Source organism: Anopheles marshallii, chromosome 2 (assembly GCF_943734725.1).
Source record: "Anopheles marshallii chromosome 2, idAnoMarsDA_429_01, whole genome shotgun sequence".
NCBI classification, from domain to species: Eukaryota; Metazoa; Arthropoda; class Insecta; order Diptera; family Culicidae; genus Anopheles; species Anopheles marshallii.
In genome coordinates, this window is record NC_071326.1 from 81,457,611 (window position 1) to 81,481,810 (window position 24,200).

Here is a 24,200-nt window from a genome sequence, read left to right on the forward strand (position 1 = left end):
TTTCTTGGTGCGATAAAAAACCGGGATAAATATGGGAAAGTAATGACGAAAAAAGCATGTCCAGTTGTTGGGCATAGTCTATGGAAAACTTTAAACTGTTTTGAAATACATAAAATCTTATTCTATAGAGTTCCTTCGAGTATCTCTTCATTGCCCCAAATCAAGATCCGCAAAAGGGAATAAAACCAACTAAACTAATCCAATGTGTGGGATATCCAGTTCACAACTCACATCAGCATTGGATCAGACATGCAATACTCGGAACCGAAAGAAAAAACACCCGCCTATAGATCCATATTGGGCAACGCACAGCTCACTTCACATAAGAGATCACTTAGTTATTACGAAACAGGAACAAATTAGTCACCAAACCAGCGGATGAAGGAGATTATCGATGGCCAAAAAGAAGGAAAAAGAAAAAAAAACGCACAGCCCCGAAAAAAACAAAAATGGGCGTTAGAGATGCTGCCTGGCGTGTGAACAAACTGTGGCGTGTGATACAAAAACATCGCACGAAAGTAATTTTTCATGTTGCCCACGCCTTGCCGTTCGCTCGATGACGATAACGGTTGCTTCCGAAGCGCAAAAGGAAGTCTTATATCCCATCGTACCCGCACCGAGACATATGGGCTTGGCCGTTTCGGTACCATCGTCTGTCTGCCATCCTGAGTGTGCTTCGGGACGATGGACGAGATTGTTGTCGATATAAGGAATTAATGGTGTGTGGCAGTTGTTTGGAGAAGACAAAATGTTCTAAAAAACTATTACATACCATTGCATTTTACGTTTTTTTTTATTTTAATTCAAATAAAATCTCAACTCCTATAGAATTTTTAATGGTGTGGGATGAATCAATCACTTATGCTAACACCATTACCTCATCGTTACTGGTCGTTCCAAACTCGTTCACAACAAAGTAATGCAACATGAATTGACACGGCATCGATGCCCTTTTGGGTGCATTTCTACCGAAAAGGTAGTCCACAGTTTTCAACATCAGTGTCACTTTGTAACTGCTTCGGCCAGACCATCGATCTCGATTGATACGGGCCAGCCGATCGTTATGATGGAGATCTCCACCACTATCCGCACTAAATATGCACGAACTAACCTCGATGTACTCTGCTCTGAAGCTGAAGCATTTACAATCCTGTCCACCTACACGGGTAGGCAATTGCAATATTGGCAGCGGCGGCGCCCCGTCAACTTGGCGTCTGTCATTTCGCGCGGACGGGTGCACAGCAACGAACGACACGCGACGATCGTGAACACGCCAAACGCCATTCTCACCTCGGATATGCCAAAAATGGTAGTTTGCGAAGGTCGGTGCAGCAATCGCAGCAACCGGGTTGCTGGCTGGGCAAATATTATACCACATTCGTCGGAGATTACTGCTATTAACCGCGGCTCGGCAGTAAGCGATACCCTCCAGTCACCTCCTCCGACACGCAGATGCAGCGAGATGAAAAATGGATCTCCTCTCCCTGGGCGTACATAGTGGGCATGCAAATGCACAGACGGCAGCAGCAGCAGAAAAAACCACCCCCAGAAGCAACCGATTCACGCAAAATCACTGCACCGTTTGAATGGGACTTAACAAACGATCGAGAAAATAACGGCTCCACATTATTTGTTGCGAGTTTACTGTGGCTTCGACATGAAAAATACATCCATTATCATTACAACTCGTGATCCCGGCAAGTACATCCTGCTTCGGAACGACTCATGACTCATAATTGATCTCAAGTGCATTAATGACAAAAATGCACGCCACCATATTTCAATCACATCTATCAAGGAGTTGAAGGCTGGTGCAGGCTTACAGACATCAGCCATTTTTGTAAGACGCAACGGGCAAATTGCCGTCTGCATTTCGCACCACACTTATCGCGCCCACGACTAGTTACGGCATTACAAGCGCAAAATCTTAATTTATGATTGACAGTTGCGTACAGCGCGTGGTCTCCGTCTAACCGTCTGTGGTGGGTCGTGTGATGTGTAAGGCCGTCATAGAAGTGGGCTAATAGAACTAAGTCTCCATATAGCGATGACAGCGTCCCAAGTTACAGTCGCGCCGTTATTCATACCTTAAATCTTGCGCTTTGTTCTAAGAAGCGTTGGTAATGGAATATCTATCGCTGGAAATCAAAACCCGCCGACGTCTAAGGCGGGTGGCGTTTGTCTAGTTTCTATTGTAGTGCCCGGAAGTTAGAACGGGTTTGTAGGTACCAACGCTAGTGATTCATCCGCGATCGTGGTAGAACAAGGCGTGAATGAGCAGGAAGTGGGGCTAGACTGGAACGCTAATGCTTGTCTGTTTGACATTCATTGCTGTAACAATATTTTGAATAAATTAAAACTTGTTCAGAATTCTATTGCGTATTTTAATTTTTTCTTTATAAAATCAATCAAAAACTGGATAGTTAGAACACAAAATATAGGACAAGTTCTTCAGAGATTGTAGAGTGTCAAAAGTTAGAATATGAAGAAACATTCTCAAGGGATATTATGAAATTGTACTACAAGGTAATTGAAGTCTGTCTTGGAGGATATCAGGAAGTTTAATAGCTTCCTTTAGACCAATTCTATCTCAGAAGGGACTAACTTTTTCAAATCCTCGTTTAATATCTTGACTCTCTAGTGGATTCTGAATTCCAGGCCAGTTACAGTGGTTAGCATGGATCTGAAACGGTATCAAATATTCTAGACACAAAGTGAAACCTACATTAATAGCTCAATTTTGATGTCTCATCTCTTGTTAGTAGAAGTTTTATAGAAGGTTTTTTGGTTTAACATCTCGATCAATTGATGATCAATTTCATCAGCTTATTCCAAGCAATTTCACCAGATGCATCACGTTACTGAAAAGGGTATCTAATTTGGGAGTTTCTTGGACTGTGTATTCAGATTCCAGGAGATCTCATGTCCTCATTATATCTTAGCATTCCTGAATAATAGCAATATGCAATAAGGATACATTACCAAACATTATCTTTATCTGAATGTAAAATCTGTAAGACTCTAATGTTCCTAAAATTTGACATATTCTTATAAAAAATTCTCAAAAGTTCCAAGTTCTATTACATTTGACTTAAATTATTACATTTTACTTAAAGAATGTTAAAGAATTACTACTCGTCTAAAGCATACGCGAAGCAACCCATTTTTAAATTATACTTTATGAAAAAAAATCACTGATCTCATCTACAGAAGAAATACACTACAGCAGAATTTAGTGAAAGCTTCACTAGGCGTCTCCCTGGCTTTTGCGCAAATGGTACCATATGTTTATCCGGGGAGGCATGATTTTTACTCGGAACCTGCCGATAACCATCTCCCCAGTGGCTGGCACATTTTTCCACCGAATTCCCTCTACCGTGAAGCGCGTAAATGAAGAGATAATTTTTTACTTTTTTAAATATTCTACCCACGACAGTTTACGGTTAAAATATGGCAACAGCCAGTCGAGACGAATGGACGGACCCATCCATAATAGCATGCTCGATTGCTGCCTCGATTATCCGGGCGATACAGTTCCACTAACGGGGATGGTCCTAATGGGTGCTCGGCTTTTCACCAGCACCAGCACCGGCTGATCACAATCTATGCTAATCGAAGCTGCTTCCCGTACGGAAGCTCCATTTTGTCACTTCTTTGGACCTCGAGTTCGCGGAACACGCGCCCGAAGATGCCAGCGGGAATTCATGAGTGCCAACGGAGATTAGTCACTGAATTAGCCCCAAATTGGGAGAACTCTGCGCTCTCTGGTTTTGATATTATTTATTATGACTTCAAACCAAAGCAAAGTTTATGAATAAACAAAATTATTTGTTTGATAAGAAAAATGCGTCCCACGTGAATAAACAACTCATGTGGAATTATGCTAAGTCAAACCTTTTTAAAATAAACTCGTTGAGAATTCATTCCCTTAGTCACACGTGTTTCAAGATCAAAAGCGAGATGAAGATATCCAAACACATTATGCGTCGGAAGTTAGGACATTGTGCACGTGCATTTCACGTTTTTTTTGTGCATCTGTTCTGGTGACGGAACACGATTTTGTCGAGATTTTCACATTCGAAACACCATTGCAAGACTTTAACCATGTGTCAACACAGAACACATCGGCAGACACCGGCCTCGAACAATGCAACGTCTTTGTTTTGCCGTGGCATTTGATACAAATTTGCTTGCCATTCTGATTGCCCTCCGGGTGGAGCGCACCACCGGAGCGGAGTCAAACCGTCCGGGAAATAGTTGAAACAGTTGCAGTTAAATGCAACCGAGCAGTGCTGCGCCGTCGGTTTGGTCGTTAGGGACCAATGGCAGCTGGAGCTTCGTTGGTGGCCAAGGCAATTTTGCTGCTTCAAATGGATGTTGCCTGCTGGCGCTGCACTGTCTCCCATCCTGTTTATTTATCGTTTTTCTTTGAAATCTCTTGCGCAAAGAGATGGCACTAGCCTGGCGGGTAAAGGCACGCACTCACAATAAAGTTGCTCCCGTTTGATTCAAGGCGAGGGTGTTTTGTTTCTTCAGTTGAACGTTTCTTTACGGTCTGCTGTGAAAGTTAAAGGCAAATTAAAAAACGTTTTTTTTTTTTGTTTTGCAAATCTAATGTTTGTTGTCTAATTTACCAATCTTGAGGATCGTTCATAATAATCTGTAGTGACGAGTCATTTGATTCATAAGCTAAAAACCATAACCAAAAGAATCATGAGACTCAATTTAATCTCAACCAAATTTATCTCAACCTCTCAATCTTGCAAGACCTTTCGATTGTAGAAAAAGATTCAGTGCTATAATTCTTATATAATATTAAAGATATAATATTAAAGATTAAAGATGATTCAATACAACCGCAGGCTAGAAGAACTGTAAGTTCTTAAGCTAGAAGGTTAATTTAAGCGCTGGCCCCTTGTTCAACATATTTCAATAATATGCTTTAAAAATGTGTCATTTTTTAATAACTTTGGCGATTTTTAGATCTCAAGATATTCATGAAATTAAAAAGCTTCAAAGTCAATCTTTCAACACTGTTTAAAAAATAAAAAATTGTTTTTTATACCTGTAAAACGAAAGATTGTAATAAGAATATTGAAAGTAACACCTTTAGGTTAGGACTGATCTCATAACAATTGCGAAAAAATAAATAAAAACAATAAAAAAGGGGCACCAGCTTCATCAGTGACATCCCCCTTTTAATATCGCATCGAAATTCCTGAAAAGCAAATTATTCCCTTTATTAAATTGTTCCCCGCACAGGGTAAAACAAGCGTAAACAGAAGAAATGTATCACTACCCCATCAACATTAACAGACCCATCATCATCATAGTAAGCCGGGTTTCCATATCATTCGATATCGGTTTCACTCCGTTGTCATACATCATACATCATCATGCGTCATTGTGGCTGGTACGTGGGGGCCATTTTTTATATTAATTTTTCTCCATTCGCTTCAAATTAACCGATGTAAGGGCCCAATGGCAGCGAATGTACCGGTTTTTCCCTTCGAGCCATCCGGCGTGCATCGGGCGGCGCAAGTGGGCGGCTTCGGGAGTGTGGGTGGGATGGTTGAGCGAACCGGATAACGCAACCCGTAGAGTGCCCATCCATCGCGCACCGAGCAGTAATTGGTTCAACAAATTATTAAATTGATTTATTTAACTCGCGCCATCGGTACCGCGCGCTTGTTTTTGTACCACACACCGATACAGATGTTTCGGTACGGCTTTTCTGGCTTGTATGCCGACCGGAGGGCCCGAGATCTCGTCAACATACTGTCCAAACAGGGGAGGAAGGGTGGTGGAGGGGGGTCTGTTTTTTAACCACGGAATGATTGGTGACATGCAACACTTGCTGTTTTTTTCTGGTGTGTGGGAGCTAGAGCGGTGGTTTGGAGACATGCCGGGACAGCTGGACAACTGTGCATTTCACCAGCCCCGGAGCACAGCTGCAGTGGCGGCTACGGACAGTTGGATGCGAGTTGTGGATGACAAAAAGCTCACAACCTTCAATTTGGAGAAAGACAACAGCATCGTAACGCGCGGGGTTATAATTGAATTTTACAATTTCATGGCACATGCACACGCCAGCGGAGGCACTCCTATCAGTTACACCGCACAAATGGCCATCGGACAGCCAAACCGTGATGCGTTGGAGAACCGTGGCTGAGCGGGTTTATTAACACATATACGAAACAGCACCCGAACACCATAGCACCGATTGGACGTGGAGTTTGCCGATGAAAATGCTCACTTTCTAAAGTGCCCGTGGGCGACATCACTCGTTGTGCAATTGATTGTGTGTGTTATTGTGAAATTATATTGGATTATATCGGAAAAGCCTACCAAAAAAAAACCCTTAGCAGGAGCAACAACGATGTTTTAAAGTTGTTTAAAGAGTTTCCAAAATGAATTTACTATGCTCGAGGAGCTCTAAAAAGTTATTGAACTATTTACCGATTTTTAAATTAACAATAAGTCTCAACAATCTCAAAAAATACTCTGCTACATGAACTTTTGAATTCAATATGATTTGCTTCGCTGTAAAATATACTTTCCTTAAATAATGTTATAACGCACACTTCATCAAAACTGTGTTCATCGTTTGATGAATTCATTTGTGCCACCCGTCAACACACTTGAGCAACATTTTCATTTTGTAACATGCGCATCCCGCGTGACCTTTCCCGTTTGATCCCGCCTGGTGCCCTTGATTAAATCATAATTTCCTTTTTAACAACTTGCCATAAGATAGGGCGATAAAAGGGATCCCCCCTCCCCAGCCCCCACCCCCTTTTTCGCACCGTCACGGTAGCATACGAAATTGAGCGTGCGTACGTCCCACTTAGTGACGGAAACTTATATCGACGCACCGTCGGCATGAGGCCGAATCTTTGATCTAGCTTAAACCCGCATGCATGCACCGGGGTGGAGAATTTTAATTTTCTACTTGTAAAATTGTTTACAACAACACTTCACCACGGTTCGGCTTCGTCGCAAAACGAGGATGAGCCACACAGGGCGAGCGCTAGAAGAGTTCATCATCTACAGCGTCAGCGCAAGGCAAAATTGAAATCAGGCCGTCGGTATTTTTAATCTCACAGTGCCACAGCGTTATCAGAGGGTTTTGTGGCATAAGATGCGGTGGTACGGTAATGTGTGCGTGTCCTTCGTCCGAAGCTTCGGCACGGTTAGGCTTTGAAAGTTACGTCGTCAGCTACACGGAAGCTGTTAATAGCAAACACATCGCTCCAAAAGAATCAAACGATGGAAAAAAGGTAAACAGTGGGATCTTTCTTGATGAAAAGATTTAGGTCATTTTCCGTGAAGGGGGGGCAACGGACCGCAAAGAAAAATGCCAAGATGATTCGCAAACCTTTTCTTGGCAGCTAACCTATTTTTATCGGGCCCATCATCTTCTGTGACCGGTCCTTGAAACCAGATGCTGACAGGTTCACTATAAGGAAGCAGTGGCTATGTGTGTGTGTGTGTGTATTGTTAATACCATTGTGTCAAAGGTCTGCTTATGATTACCTTGATTAATGTTTGACCAGTGATCCACACATTTCCCCCCTCATGCTTTACATGACTCATACAATATTTGACCAAAGCCATGTTTTCTTCCACACAAACTTCCGCTCAACCGCACCAACTACGGATAGCAGTGAGAGTGAGGGGGGCCCACATATTCATCGACCCGTTCGACGCCACTAACGCCTCGCAATCAACATCGTCATCAACACAAGCATGATGGGGAAGGGAAAAAAAAGGCGGCACCAGCACCAGGCGAACCTAACCAATATTTACCAATTATTTGTGCATTTACCAAAATCACATCATTAATATTCCAGTAACTGAATGCTGATTAATACTTCAAGGGATCTCCTACCCTATGAACGCGCAATCAGCAGTAATTGTTTCCCCTACATTCCGGGGGCTAATGCCTTTGACAGTTTACTCCCGCGAGCAGGAATAAAACATAGCTTCCCAATTTTTCGCCCATTTATATCAATATCGAAAGGAAGGCTGAGCGATCCGATACTCTCCCACCAGCTAACACAACTCTGCAATATCGCTCGCACACGCATAAACAAATATTCCAGCAGAACGCCAACACCGTACGGGGGAACGTTTAAGAAGTGAAAATTGTTGAAGAAGCACACACAAATAAGAAGGGAAGGAAAAAACCATACGCACATCCTTAAAAGCTTTCCACAACATGTGGAAGGTACGTGCTGTGCATATCTTGACCAATTTATGTGCTTACCCAAACGGGGCGAAGGGACGATCCCCCCGAAAAAGAAACATTAATTTTGGCCATATTCCTTTTTTTTTGTCGGGGGTTGGTAGGAAAATGTACCGGGCAGTGTGTGTGCGTGTGTAATGTATTCTGGTCGTTTTTTCCCCACCCCATACGAATATGACCCCCAAGTGGAAAGTGGGGTTGCTTTCGATATAAATTTCGCTTTATTACGAACCCTTGCCCACTGGGTGTAAATCTTTTTTTTGTCATTTTTTTTTTGCTGGGCAATGTCATGGACGAGCATACAGCTTTAATTTTCATGCTTTTACTTCCACTGGTAAACCCGTTTGTGGTACTTGTGAGCTATATGGAAAATGGTAATAAAATGGTGAGTTAGTGCTTGTGAGGTATAAGTGACAGCGACGATAAAGTTATGGCAGTGTACTAAAATTATTAAAAATAACAGAAAATTGAAACATTTTCTTGCAGTGTACCGATACTTTGGGTAGAATCGTTAAAATTTGTTATGATGCAAGAATAAAGAATAGACTTCATTAGATACATCATTAGATTTAGGTATAAACAAAATACTATACTATGCTATAAATTATGATATCTTAATAAAAAAATAGGTTACGTTTATCGTTAGCAATCACTAAGCCACAGAAACCTTGAGACATTTTGTTCGAATTTTGCAGTAGAATTGTTGAGTGAGCCCTTGATATTGTGACACAGCTTACGTTCTGATGCACCAATGGCTGTGGTTCAAATCTCAGCTGCGCCCTAATGAACATCCCATACTGACTGAGCTTTTAACATACCAATAACAAGGCTTTAGTAACTCATCCTACGGAGGAGGGTCGTCATGTCGCGTAGTAAGTAATTATATCGAGAAGTATTAAAAAGCTTTTAATTTTCATAACAAAACTTCAATTTGCAATCATCACTGAAAAGAAATGACTTTCCACTGCTTGCACTCCATAGTCCAAACCCCAGCTCATCCTCTCAAGGAAAGATAAGCGCTGTGTCTAGTGAAGAGCAAACTTGTTCACTGCAAAAAAAACCGTTTGATTTATTTGATAGCCTTATCATGTTCGGAATATTGATTTTTGGCAATTTGCACTCTTGCAATAATATCTGGCGAGTGGCTTTACGCTGGCGCCGACAAAGCTGGGGCAACCACAAACTACAACACAAGCTCTTCCCCGGATAGTTGTTTGCGGAAAGCCTCTCCAGCTACCACCAATTCCCCAATCATATTATCCAGCTTCGCGTATAAAATATTCATATTGCATCGTTGTAATATTTGAATAACAGTGATGCCGAAAACAAACACACACGCACACACGAAACAACGAACTGTGCGCGTGATTTGAATAACGACCGCCGTACGCGGAAGAGTCAAACCGTGGAAACTAAAATAAACACGCTGACACGCCGGATTTGGTGCAGTCGGAACGGAAATTGGATGCTGGTAAAATAGACAATGAACAAGTAACGCGAACCGTGCTATCATGAGCAGCACAAATAGATTAAATAATATGTTAGAGCTGACGGCTACACTGATGATAAATTTTATGAAATTGAAACAAAGTCGTTACAATCGACTATTGTAGGATTACAGTCGTTGCTACTAAGTTTTGCATTTTTGACAGTGCGCTTCAGTTTTTGTCGGTGAGTCATCGAAGTTTGTGTGATGAAATCTTTTTTTTTACGTTTAATATATCACTTTTTGGATCGGAAACTTCTTTTTCTAGGTAAAATTGAATCAATGAAAGCAAAAAAAAAAAACAATTAAAACCTTTGGCCAAAAAAAAGCCTAACGCGTAAATTCGTTCTCGTTTGATTTTCCATTAGTTCGCGTATTCTCCATTAACTCTTTGCAAACTAAAGACACACAATTGAATTCAATGATTATATATTTGTTGGAAGTGGAAAAAAGAAATTCATCAATATTTTTAAATAAAATTATAAACTTTCCTCGTTTAAGTTGAGTTAGTTTCCTGTTGAATAAATGTATTTCATATCTTATATTAGGCAGTAAAATAAGTAGTTGAAGCAAAAATCCATTTATTTATGTCCTTTTTGACGATACAAATAGTAAATTTTTAACCGAAAACCAACATCAGACGGCAAACAATTATTCTCACGAAAATTTCGGCACGCATTGCACAAACAGATTTGCCAGATGCTGCGCGTTTTGTCCCGGGCATGTTCAGCTGAACTGGCGGCATCTAAAACGGAAAACAATCAGCGCCATTTATCCGTCATTTGGATTTGTTGAACCAGCAACTAAAAAAAAAAGCTTACCAACAATCGAACTCATTCGATGGGTTGTTTGTGGGAGAAGGTTGTCTTTTTTCCCACTCTTCTATTCCCAACGCTCTATGTAGAGTAATGTACGCACCCCGTCCAAAAATGGCAAAAGGTTTCTGATTATTATTCCGTAGCGCCAGCCGAATGATTTCATAATTGGCAGCCTCATTTAGCATTTCGTGCTAAAAACGGTCGCCCACAAAACCGCAAACCACCAAATAAAAACCTGCCGCATGCATGTAGGCGCACTGCAATATGTTGCTGGGAAAATTGTCAAAACTAGAGAATCTAGTGTGCCATGGAAGGGAGCGTCACGTACGAAATCGTTCACACAGAACATGTGCCACGGCAAAGCGAAATGCTTTCAATGCCCATTTGATGATCGTTTGATTCGTTTGTGCTTGATGTTTTTGTTTTGTGTTTAATCGTTTGAATACTTTTCAGTGGTATTAAATAATAATAAAAAAAACACTTCAAAACTACGGTAAAACATTGTTATCTTACGAATGCACAATCTAGTTGAGTAACTCCACCATAAAACAACATAAAACCGCCACATGTGTGCATTAAGCGTCGCAATAACTCAACCGAGTAACAAGAAGACATCAAAACAGAACTGTCACAATAAAATGCAGTACTAAATATTTATAGCGACAGGTGAAAAAAGAAACACGACAAGTGCAAAGTTGCATGAGCGGTCGAGTTTACGTACGCAACATGGCAAAACCCCATCAACTACAATATCACGCCCCGATAGACACGGTGTGGCGGTTTGCATTATTTGACCACCATCATGGACGGGGTGGCCCCGGTTCACTCATTTCGCAGTCATTTTCCGGTTCGATAATTATGAAGTTGTTCATTGGGAACATTTTACTGGTCACATCGCATGGATGTTAAACACAAGCTTGGGTGGATTGATACCAAATTTGAGTAATTAAAATATGCTTGTTTACTTATTAAAAGAAGAGTTTGTAATTTTTTTTACTCAAAATTTATAATTGTGCAAATAAGAGTGTCCCTTTTTTTAAAGAACTCAACAGAGCTTTAAGATAAATCCTACCTATTCCTCGACTACACCCCAGCGCAATAAACTCTTCCCGAATTTAATCTCATCGCTCCTCATCTCTTATCTGGGCGGCAAAATTACGTGCATAAATCTTGCAACTCTCGCTAAATTACCAAGGGAACAGCACCGTTTACACTCTAAATTACGACTCACCGAAGAAGCAAAACAAAAACGCACAAACACCCCACCGTTCAAAACCGAGAACGAAACGAACGTCTAAAACTTTCGATGCTGCCTCATTATTTTCACCACAACAAGAAAATTATTTGGGGCTGGGCTGGCTTCTTAATTGGAACTTCCGTTCGGAGAAGGTGGGATGTGGCGCGAGTCTAAAAAGTTGCTAGTTTTCAAGCAGGACTTTTGCTACGCGAAAGGAAATTTAAGTTTTCGGCGGCGTGGATCAACCCGAGATGCTTCAAATTGTGTGCTAAATTAAATGGGAGAGAAGACTGCGCGTGATGTAGACTGGGTTGAGGTAGAATTTACATTAGGGTAATATTTCCTCTTAGAGGACTGACTGGACTGGGGTTCATCTTTTTAATTATGCTTCAAGAAATAAAATATGGCACGAGTAGATCGTAGTAAATTGCTAAATACAGTAGATCGTAGATCGTAGATCGTACAGTAGATTGTAGTTAAATAATAGCTACATAAACATATCTTTCTGGGAGTTAAATTTACGAACAAAGCTTCTCAACTCCAAAGTGCAGTTGTTTTTCTCATATCAGGTTAATATTAAGCTTTAACGCTTTAAAAAATATAGCGCCGAAAGCTGATTTCAAGAATGAATGATAGATCTCTTGTAGACATGTATGTAAGAATAAGTCCATAAGTCCAGAAGATAAAATTATTAGAATACACTCAAAAGGTTAGCAATTTCGATTAGCAAGTTAAAAGATTGAGGATCGGATTCTGTTTGAGCTGAAGTCGGAAGATATCAAGCTTTATGAATCCGAAATTTTAATAAGCTAGACATACAAAAATGTCGTTCTAGTATCGTTTTGATATTGAACGATAGAATTAAAGCCATTAAAGCCAAACATTGAAGGTTTACACAAATCGACTCCAAAGTGAATCACTTGGGCATCAGATACTAATTCTGAAAGTGTACCTTATCTTCTTTATCGGCCCAACAATCTTAAGAGGTCTAGAGGCATGCCATTTCAAGCCTTCTTTGACATTATATACCCGTAGCCGGATAATCAGTCCGGCCTACAGGGGTTTGTTCCGGATGACATTTTGAACAGGTCCGGCCGTAAAAAATACACCAACGGGTCTTGTCTAACATAGGTCAAATTGCGGAATATAAAGAAAAGATAAATTCAAAATTGAAACAAATAAGGAAATAAAAACATATAGGAATAGGTACTGACCTCAAATTCTACTCCTTCCAACAGTACTACTGATTAATAGACAAAAACCTTATCATTCTTCGAAAGGAAATCTAAACAAAGAAAAATGATTTTCCTTCCAGAATTCACCAAGAATTAAGAAATTGTTAAAAATAATAATCAATTTCATTATAATAATACCAACAAATTATGAACTTCTTTGTAGACCCAATGACTTCAAGCAATCGTCACCCTGCGCTCGGTGGATTAACTGCGCTTACCACAGATTGACAAGAACGTAACGTTTACACGCGTTATCTCAATCAAACGATGAGCACCCGGGGTCAAAGAAATTTATCCACTGAACAAGATCAACGTCCACACCACAATCTTGCTGTCCGAAACCTGACGTTTACATCGTGGCCGGCACACCCCGGCCCCCTTGATACAATGCATCAGATTGAGCGAGATTGTCGGACAACAGCCAAACCGATGGATTATGCGGTAGAGTTGAATGCAACGACAAAACGAACCAGCTTAATCTGAGATCGTAAGACCCGCGTGCGCGCGTGTAAAGGGAGAGGAGATCTAGGAGATCTTCGTCAGGGTTGAAAAATGACTCTGTTACCTTGCACCGACACGGGAAAACCTTGCATTGTTTACCGAGACGAGCAATCCAACGGCACACGCACGTCTACTGGTACCACGCTTTGCTTGACCGACAAGGTGTCCGACAGGAAGAGCAGCAACTATCGTCTAAGAAAGACGCTAAGAGCGGTCTTGGGGTGGAGAAAAAAAAAACGGAACAAAACTACAACTTACCGTTCGTTAGCGGTAACATGACCGTCACCACTATCGTGATCCACACCGTCCACGTCCAGTGCATCCTTCCGCTGTGCTGCTGCATTGCCTGTGTTTCTTTGTGGAGATTGTCTGAACCACTTGGAGTTTGCTGCCAGGCAGAAAGTGGTGCCTTTGCTCAGAAAAACCTTTAACTGCTGTAGCAACTCGGTTTTTTTTTGTGGAAGATTTTAACCAAATCTTGTTGCCGATGTACTTCTGGGTCAGTAACGATTTGTTTTATGATATGTTTTGCACATACGATTCCCCGCAACGCTTCAGGCGTAACACATTTGCATTTTGCAGTATCGCTCGGAAAACGGTTCGTGTAACAGGTGACCTTCGCTTTCGTAGTTTGTTTCGTTTTGTCGCTAACCTTCGCGTGCCGGAAAGGTTTGCCGCTTACCAGCCTGCCAGGAACCTTCGGGTACTATCACAGTGGGGCAAGTATTCAGTCGGGGGTGGGTCGGAAAAACGCCGAAATGCTTGACGAATCCTACACGTGGCCTGGCCGTGGTGTTTTCTTCGCGAAGGGAACTTTTGTGAATGGTGCGCCTAATTGCTTTTCGAGTTATGAGCACCGAACGTTCATCCTTTGCCGATTGTCGTTATTCCAGCTGTGTGCCGTGTTTGATGACTCTCTTGCCAGGACGTATCCGTTGCGTTTATTTGCGTGTCGAATCGATTATCCTTTCTTGTTTTCGAAAGAAATGTTTAGAATATCGACAGCTGCCGGACCGTGCGGTGCGTATAGGACTTCAAGGTGATCCGCGTTATTGTCTTTCGCTTGTCTTGTCAGTACCTTTTCTCTTCCTTCAACATGCCGTCCGTTTTCGCCCACAAATGCTAGGTATGCGATTTCGGTGAAGGAATAAATGCGGTGTTAGGCCTTGTGTGCTGGCAGGAACTTGAATGATGTGAACGCGTCTTAACACTATACGGTGTTTGACGTGTACAGTTGATACGTGGCGTTCTATATTGTGACACACGTTCTATACTATTTACTGTAGCCTCAGTACACTGGTGACACTAAAAAAAAGAGAAATAGAAAAAGAAATTAATTAGTGCTTCATCGCAGTCATGTGGAAAATATCATTGTAATGTTTATTTAACGCCACTTTAAAATCTTTCCTTTGGGTTTCGGCTTTTAATTATTCATGCTGAAACAATGCAAGTCCCATCAAAGACTGTCCCTGTTTCACATTGAGCGTGAAATTTAATTGCCTTTTAATTTTAACTTGCATTTCCCTCCATCACGTCTGCGTCAACTCTGCAGCCATTAATATGCTACTTCCTGTGTCGGTTTTATGTTTCCATGGCAACCATTCGGTGCTATCTGGAAGCTCTTTCTCGTGATCTTTTTTTATGCTTAAAATCTAATCAGAATAAATTCACCGGAGAGAAACAGTCCGATCGCCTCAGAACGCTGTGCAGCTTAGAAGATAGCAGAACTCCACAGCGGTGCATTGATTAAAATATTAAAACTCTTTTCGCTTTTATGTGACCGCATCCAACACATTTAGATAGTCACTTTCGGGTCCACTTTGATGTTATGCGATGCCGACCCGCAAGACTTCCTCGCTGGAGTGATTAGGCGTAACTGGTGGATGCAGTTGTTTTGTTGGGAGATTTCTGTTTAGAAGAATTTGCTCCTAAAACAGTGGAAAGTTTGAGAGCCCAGTTGCCAAACAATCACTCACCATTATACTTTCAAATCGATCGATTTTAAAAACATTCCTTACCAACCGCGTACGCAGCGGACAGTAAACAATAAGCGAAGGCCAAATTTCACCAAAACAAGCACGCACCCGGAGGTCCCCCGTTCGCGCGAGCACTTATTTTCAAAACATCATTCCACAATTTCCGGCCCGTCCGGATCTTGAGGAGGATCAGCATTCGAATTAGTCTCGCTAGTACATTCGTGCAGTGTGCAACCATCGAGATGAGGTGCCATTCTGTGCTGGAAGTTACTAAATCTGTATCTCAGCAATCTTAAGAAATTCAACAAGTCATTCGCTGGCGGTATGGCTCGATTTGACCCGCACTGTAATTTGAAGACCACAGCCAGTCTTAGCAGCAGAAGGGAAAAATACGAAGCGGATGAGTAACACATGTTGCTTGAAATTTGATTCCTCCCCAAAAAAAAAAAATGTGTCGGCACAGTCGAAAGGGACCGAAACAGCTATGAATCAATGTAAGCTTCCTGTCGTTCCATTGCTGTACGCTTCCTGTAGCAAACGATCGATTGTTCGCATGTTAATAAGACATGTTCGTCCGAACAGCGCGCTCTTAACGGTTGCTGCCCTTGCGTAATCTGAGTCCCTCTGTCGAAGGTGTGACAAGAGCATAATGCTAGCAAATGAGCAAATTAATATGCCATCAGTTTAAAACTCGAACCAACCGGGAAACATTCCAAATAGTTCTGCTGCGAAAAGGTGTTGCTCTGTAAGGAGATACTTGAGGGTTGATGTCTTACGTTGGTCATTGTTTAAAAGGTTGTTTGCGAAACTGATAGAATATTATGTTTCCTTTCCACTATATTGATGCGTAATATTGGAGAGGAAAAAATAAATTGCAAATTCGAATCGACAAAGAAACGAATCCGGATTCAATGTTTGTAACCGGTGTTGTTCGCCTTGAAAATTCCAACCCCGTCAAGCAATAATCTGAGATATTCATTCGTGTCGAGTAAGTTCGTCACTCAATACAAATAGACATTATAACAAAGAGATCATTACAGACCTTTCCTACAAAAAGGCCTAAATTGAAATAATTTTGCCAAGCGACCCCAAAGGAAAGGTCCTCTTCAGACACCTTTTTTCTCTCTTCATATAATTTTTTTATTTAATTTGAAGAAGAGATTTTGAAAAAGTCATAATAAACTTAACCATGAGTGTCATTTTATGCGGAAAAAGACAAAAATTAACCATGATGTACACAAATAGTTGACGTAAAAAAGGCCGATTACGCCGGAGATAAAGGCTCTTGTTCGGAGAAGGAACTGACTCTAATCTAATGTAAATTATACTTTAAATTTAGATTCCAATAGATTTACGAAATATGTCCAGGCTGTTATTCTTGAATAAAAAAAGGAAATCGCAACGAATGCTCCAATTAGGGAACAAGTCGAAGAATCTCAATGGATGATCATATTCTCGAGAGATCCAAATGACAGATCGGATGGTAAAATAAAAAGATATTCTTTTAAACCTCAAATCATGAATCATAAGTCGTTAATAGATTTAAAATGATTCAAATTAAAAGTCAAATTCAAGCAAATACGCCAGCGTTGCTCTCTAAAGAGTCATAACAAGATAAGACAATCAGACAATCAGTTGGCGATGTAGGATGCATATAATAAAACAAAAATGAAGTAAGGGATGAATTCTAACTACAACTTTTAATAAATTAATACAGCCCATCCACATAAAAAGACGTAAAATGACAAGAGTCACTCACTCTGCCCCAACAATCACTCTTCGATTAGACTCCTAATACAAGAAACCGTATTTGATAAGCATTGCCCTAATTTATAAATGCAAATCAAGGGCGCTAACACCCTTTTACACACACATAACAAAAAAAACTGCCGCTTCGCTTAAGCCCCATTCGGCAAACAGCCACACTCCAATGGCTTCACCCCGGGGCAAAGCACCTATCTATCCATGGTGGCATGGGGCTTCGAACGCTGTCCCAGTTTAACCTTTTTTCACGCCAACGGGCACCATTGGACTGTACTGCCCCGGGAGGCGTTTCGAATAATTAAAAAATAGTTATTGATCGGACGCTCGTGTTCGGGCGGGAGGGAATTTATTAACATCGCTCATTCATCTCGTTGGCTCTCTCCAAAAACCGTGGACTTAAGCAGCCACCTTTCGTTCGATTCGTCATTCGTAACACAACCTTGAAGGCACAAATCATTGCTGATTCATCGAGCTAATTATTTGATCAGCTTACCAATAAACACATTAGCGGATGGTTGTTTCGTGCTAGAATTGGACCATAAAAGTGGATAGGAAAATTTGGATAAACTATCAGCGCTTTTTTAGTTAATTTAGTTTTAAAAAAAGACATATAAAAACTCTAAAAATTATTTCGCTACCCTAAGAGCGATCATATGAGGCGCTTGATTCCTGTTTGATATGAAAGTATTAAACGCACAGCTAAATACAACCACCCTGACATATCTGGCTCTAACCGGCAGGGGGTCCACTCCACACACGCTTCAACACCTCGACAACACGGACCGCGTATCGAACAAAACACCCCAGCCCTGAATGTGTCCGGAAGATTGGATAAGATCTTCGGCAAGTATCGCCAACGACGGCGACAGCGCGCTGCAACAGCATCCGCCAAACAGACAAAATTAAACGAAATACCGACTTGCTGAGCTCCGTCGGTGCCCTAGAGAGGCGTGCGAGGGACCGAAGCATGCTTTATTTCTTATTTGCCCCTCAAAGCATGCTCTCGGGGGCTAGCAATTAACATGTTCCGGGGCACCACCATGAGGGCACCGTGTACCCCTGTTGCGTTACGGCGGTGGATAGGAGGTTTTGTTAAATGTTTCCACTTTTGACTGGCAGGACATCAATTTCTCGTTAAGGTAAACGGCTTCATTGAACCCGGAGAGGGTGAAATAAATAACCAAAAAAAAAACAACACACACACATCATCAAATTTTGACGAGTGAAGTGAACTTTCGCCAAATGCGCCCCCGTTGGCCGTTGCGTGTAACGCAACGCTGTAATCTTCGTGTTTGGTAAATTAATAATTCAATCTTGAATTGTTTCTTTTTCAGGGTTTGTTTTTAAAGAACACAACATTAAATCGGAGAAACGTTAGCAAAAACCGTTTTAAAAAAGATAAAATTACACCAAAATCACGTTTTCATCACACTCAATTCGGTGCGTGGTGTATTAGAGAAACCCACCCGTAAGGCTTAGAATCCTTCAGAAGAGGAACAAAAAAACGTGAGCTATCACTGTTGCATTAACGTGCAAATCTTCGGATGGCATCAATCATTCAGCACTGTCTTGCCTGTATCCGAGAGCACTTGCCATGCGTTGTTCAAATGGCTCATCATTTCGATCGAAACCATGTCGGGGGTCAGCTGGAAGCGATCGTTGAAAAAGCAATCAATCAGTCAACAATAAGCCGCTGGGCGCTTGGCCAAGTTTTTGGTGCGGTGAGTGCGTGTGGAAATCCGCCGGAAATATGGGTCAATTGCAGGGATCCATCAGTGGAACTCATGATCCATCTAAACTGATTTGAGTGGCATCACTCTCGATGCCGGCAGGCAGTACATTACAGTACGGGGTTGTGTATTTTTGCCTGGTCATATTTTGAATGCTGTAAATGTATCATATTTCAAAGAATTTTGAAGTTCAACAAAACAATAACTTCTACCTGGTAAAGAGGTTCACATCACATACACTTTGTGACGCATGTCTCCTCTTAAAATGTTCCAATCAAAAAGCTATTTCGTCAAGCTGAAAATAACACCAACCGCCCAGGGTGTGTGGCGGTTCCCTTAGGACATGGCAATATGGCACCTTCCTTCACTCGATGGAAACATGGTGCGATATCACAACACGAGCTCAACGGCAGCAACGGCAGCAGCAAGTGTGACACTTTGATGTCCGCTGACAGTTCACCGAATCTGATAGGCCTGTGACGGTGGCAGAAGCGACCCACCGCGACACCGACACACGTGGCCCCCCTAGGCGCAACAAAAACCCGAACGTTATCAGTTGCGTGCCGAGATATACGGTAGCAGGGGAAGAAGAGGTACAAGAGTTAAAAAAAAAATATCTATCAACTCCGTACAAAACACATCAAACTCCCGTCTTAAAACCGTCGCTGCTTTCGGAAGCGACAATCAATCATAATCGTCGCTCGTGTAATAAGAAGCCGAACGTAATGCTAGGCAGTGGGTTTCCTTTTTTTTTCAATCTACCAACATGGCCCTTCTTCTGTTGATTTATTGACGAACAAAAGGGCCACGCATAGATTATCGGAACATTTTTTTAAAAAAATCATTTCCTCTTCAAAGAGGAAAACGCATCCTTCTTTTGTTCCACGCAGTTCCCTTTCGAGAGGGGTTCTAAAACATTGCTGACAGTGTCGAATGAATGCAGCGCGAGGTCGTGCCATCTTTCGATCGGTTTGAGTTGATTGTAGCGTACGAGTGCGATGGTGAGCATATTAAATTATCGATTCGTACCATCACCGGGACGTTTATTTGTGATGAATTTACACAGATGATACCGTGCAATTGTATCCCTCGCATCTCAGACACTGAATAATGAAGACCGCGAAAGGCACTGGTGGAAATGACTATAGAGCTAGAGCTAGTTTCAACCTTGGTTATTCGTTATTATTAGTTATTAGTTATTAGTTATCAGTTATTCGCATGATCTCATTCGAAGTAATTCTGTGATTTTTTCTAGTTCAAATGTTTCATTAAAATTAGATTACTAAAGGATTAGAGAAATAAAGAGCTAGAGTTAAGAGTTGTGTTTACAATAAAATAAGGTTGATTAAATCATTAATTGCTTTTTTCTGTTGGCCTCAATGATAGAAGATATCAAAAGCAGTCAAATGTAAAGAATAAATAATACTAAATAGTAAAAATATGTACAATTGAAGACATTAGTTGGTTCCAACAAGATCTTGTCCTACATATTGTAAACAAAAGATAACAAATGATGTCTTATTTTTATAATTTTATAATTTTTATAATTTTTATAAATGGAAAAATGGTCAAATTTGGTACTTCAACCATGAATGATATTTATAGATTATTCCAGAAAAACACGACTTTCTAAAATAGGATATTTTTATACTTAATTCTCTGAAATTTACCTATCAAATTTAGCATTTCCAATATAGCAATGCTATTTGTTTGTAGGAATGACAATATCGAGATTCCCAAAAAAAAATTATACATGTACTTAATATGTTTGTTAAAATTTTCTTATAAGTATTTTAGAACACAGCTCTCTCAGATTTCAACAACTACTTCAAAAATGCCAAATATTTAGTTAGGATATTTATATAATACCCCTACTTTAAAGAACTGAAACTGCTCTTACAATGACTGCAACCACTGTTACGGTGCCTTTTTTTTAATTTACGTCTCCAGCCACAATATGATGCTGACGCTGCCATCATCAGTTCTATCGTTTCGCCACAGCTTTGTGCCTGTGCAAACATTACTCGAAATGCGAAATGCATCCCCGGACTGCAGTCGGAAAGTAGAGCGCATGCGGAAGCGGTATATAAATTGCATAAGAATAATGATGACACTGCATCCTGGAGTTATGTTTTCATGCTGCTCAGAGAACACCCGAATGAGAAGAATTGTATTGTTGTCGAATGAATGCGAAACGAACATGGCAATTCTTACAATATTTCTTTAGAGAGGTACTTTCCTCGCTAAAATCGCTAAAAAATGACAAGATTTGCGGTGTAGTCGTTGAAAAATATTTATCTTTTTTTCCCAAAAATTCCTTTCTGCTTATAAAATTATTTTAGAACTCAAAAACCGCTACAATCCAATCAATATTGTCAAAAAAAACCCGAACCCGCTCATCGCCCAACCTACATTATTGGGTGCTGACTTTGCCACGGAATCATTGAACCGCGTCAGACAACACGAAAAGAGAAACCGGTAACGTAAAAACAGCTGATAGCAGCTGTCGTCGGTGTCACAGTTTATTTTCCTACTCGGTTGGAACACCTTCACCGTTCAAAAGACAGACAGCAACCAGGGGAGCCGTAAGAAAGACTTCAGATAAGCAGACTCGGAGAGAAAGCGGAAACATGTCCAAACGAGCGAAAGACTCGGACGAAAGGCATCAACATTAAGCTTTGCTGTAGTTTAGTATTTAATAATTTAACAAAAAATGATATCGTTATCTAATTGCGATTAAAGTAGATATTGTTTGAGTTACAACAGGAGTAATGAAATGCTTTTAAAATTATTATTATTCATTTGAAATATAAATAGTAAATTTAAGTTTACGTTAAAGAAAATATTTTAAAATCACTTTCTTTTTATTTCGGTACAAAGGGACAAAACATGATTCTTCACTTACTTTTAATGGTTTAAAAAAAAACACACACACACACAAATTCAAAATTGACCATGAACACATTCTGTACGAAACAACGGATTCTGGATGCACGTACCGGGTGACATTAATTGAGTTTTCATGCGATAGCCATCACGGCTAGACGACAAAGAGGAATTTTATTCCTTCGCGCGGCGGAAATGTCTGTATTGGTCGATCGACCGTAACCCTGGCTGGGAGCCCCCTGACCAAGGTAGGTAAAAATAGCCCCTGGCGTGGCTGGTCACGTCCGAAGATAGGTGTCCTGCGATCATGACCGAATGAACAATGTTCGATTAGTGAGCGACGAGACATGCCAGTACACTTCTTTCACGTGCTTTTATTTCCCCCGCCTGTTGGAGAATGGTAAGGCACGAACCGAAACGGAGAGGTCAGTCACAAATTTGTCACCTAAAGTTAAGCAAATAACTTCCCTTTTGCATGTGCTTTTGCACAAAATCAAACGGAATAAATGTATAATTAGACCAGAAGAAAGAACATATTCCCATATCGTATAGACCTCACATGAGCCTTACGGATCATCGGCAGCGGGAAATACTAAGAACCTTTGGTGTAACCAGCAAATGAAACACAATAAATAACGCAACAAAAACCCCATTACACGTTGGAGGTTTATGACTGTGCCGAAGCACATATATTTGATTTGCGGGGATTGCGTTAGAGTTAGCTGGGTCCCCATGTCCCCGGCAGCAAGTCGCACAATAAACATAATTTAATGGATGCTCGGGAAAGAGCAGCACCCGATAAACAAAATGTAACTTTTCAGCAACGATGCTTTCCGTGCCTTTTAAACCTCCGACAACACCCACCATCAATCACGACGACATTGGCTTTGTTGTGGGCAAAATTTTGAACGCCAAAACTGAAACAGATTGGAAGCATTTATCGTTTTGGCTGTCTTTCATTATGAGTTATAACGGTTGCGATAGCGATTGGGGGGATTAAACGTATAGGAAAACAAACTGAACGAATACATTTCGATGAAGTTTTAATGCTTTTCTGCACGAAGAATCGCTTTCAACGTTTAAAATGAGAAGAAATGTTTGCGAAGAAAGAATTTTGCCCAATCGAAGCATGCCACGATTTTAATGGCAGTACCGTGCGTTGACATTCCCCTAGTACAGCTCTATTTAGTATCTCGTCCGAGGCATATTTTAACTTACCGTGTAGTGCGTGTCGGCTTCTATTCGCCACCCAAGACTAGACAAAATAACGCGATTGCGGGCCTTTTTTTTTTTTGCTCGCCCTGACTAGAAAGACTTCCTTGGTTTTGATTCCCCAAGAAAGGGAGGACGAATGAACACGGTTGAAACGGAGCGGGTGGGTAATGAGCAAATTTATTCGACAGCTCACGATGTCCGTGTAGCGCCTTCTGGCGACAAACAAAACAACGACGAAGAATAAAGCTGATGGGTGCTGCTGCGGATGATGATGATGATGTTGACCTCTCTTCCCTATCTGAAGGAAGTCACCGTCAGCACCGCCACCGTTTAATGCTTAATTTGTGCTTCGACAATTAAATCTCGCTCGCACACACTCACACACACATGGGCACGGACGGATCACTTGCCTTTTCCCTGATATCCCCACACCGAGAAGAGCGTTGCGCACGACTGCCGGCGAAGACGAGGCGTAAATTGCCGGCAATTATTCATTCGCGGTACAGAAATAGCATTCGTGTGCTGGCGGAACCGCGGAACATGTACGCACGGTGGTGGGGCCCATGGAAGCAGCGCCCGGCGGAGGCACGGATTCTTGCACTTGCATCCAGCAAACTAGCGCACGGCCCCGGGACGGCAAACCTGGAGGCAAACGGCAGGGGAAACGTACGCTCGGATTGACCGAATGCCGATGCCGGGACGTCTTCACTTTGCCGCACTTCAAACGCATGCAACCGGGCCGCACATCACACACGCATCGATGCACTCTTCCTGAAGCGCTGATCACACACACACACACCCGCACACAGCGAGAGAGACACTATGGCTATGCAATTAAATTATGCACTGCGTATCATCGATAAATCTATTAATATAAATAAATAGCACCGGCATGGAAGGAAATGGAATTTGCAAACAACACGCACTTTACTCCCTCTTCCGGGTGCACGCACACTTATACACACACACACACACCTTCGCGCGACCAAATAACGGCGCATGCACGGATGCACCGAATTGCATGCACTTGAAGGAACGTTGCCCTCCTGCCCCTGTTTCCCAACAGCCACCAGATGCCACCGCTCACGGTTTTCATACACCAAA

At 41.4% G+C, this 24,200-nt stretch overlaps 1 protein-coding gene across 1 annotated transcript in view; it reads right to left on the reverse strand.

Annotated features, from left to right (window-relative positions):
- LOC128718684 (roundabout homolog 2-like) overlaps positions 1–13,868 on the reverse strand; it is a 30,715-nt gene extending 16,847 nt beyond the window's left edge. The window contains exon 1 of the mRNA XM_053812303.1: positions 13,784–13,868. Within this exon, the coding sequence (XP_053668278.1) occupies positions 13,784–13,868 (85 nt within the window). The remainder of the gene's footprint in view (positions 1–13,783) is intronic.
- Between the last annotated feature and the right edge of the window lie 10,332 nt (positions 13,869–24,200).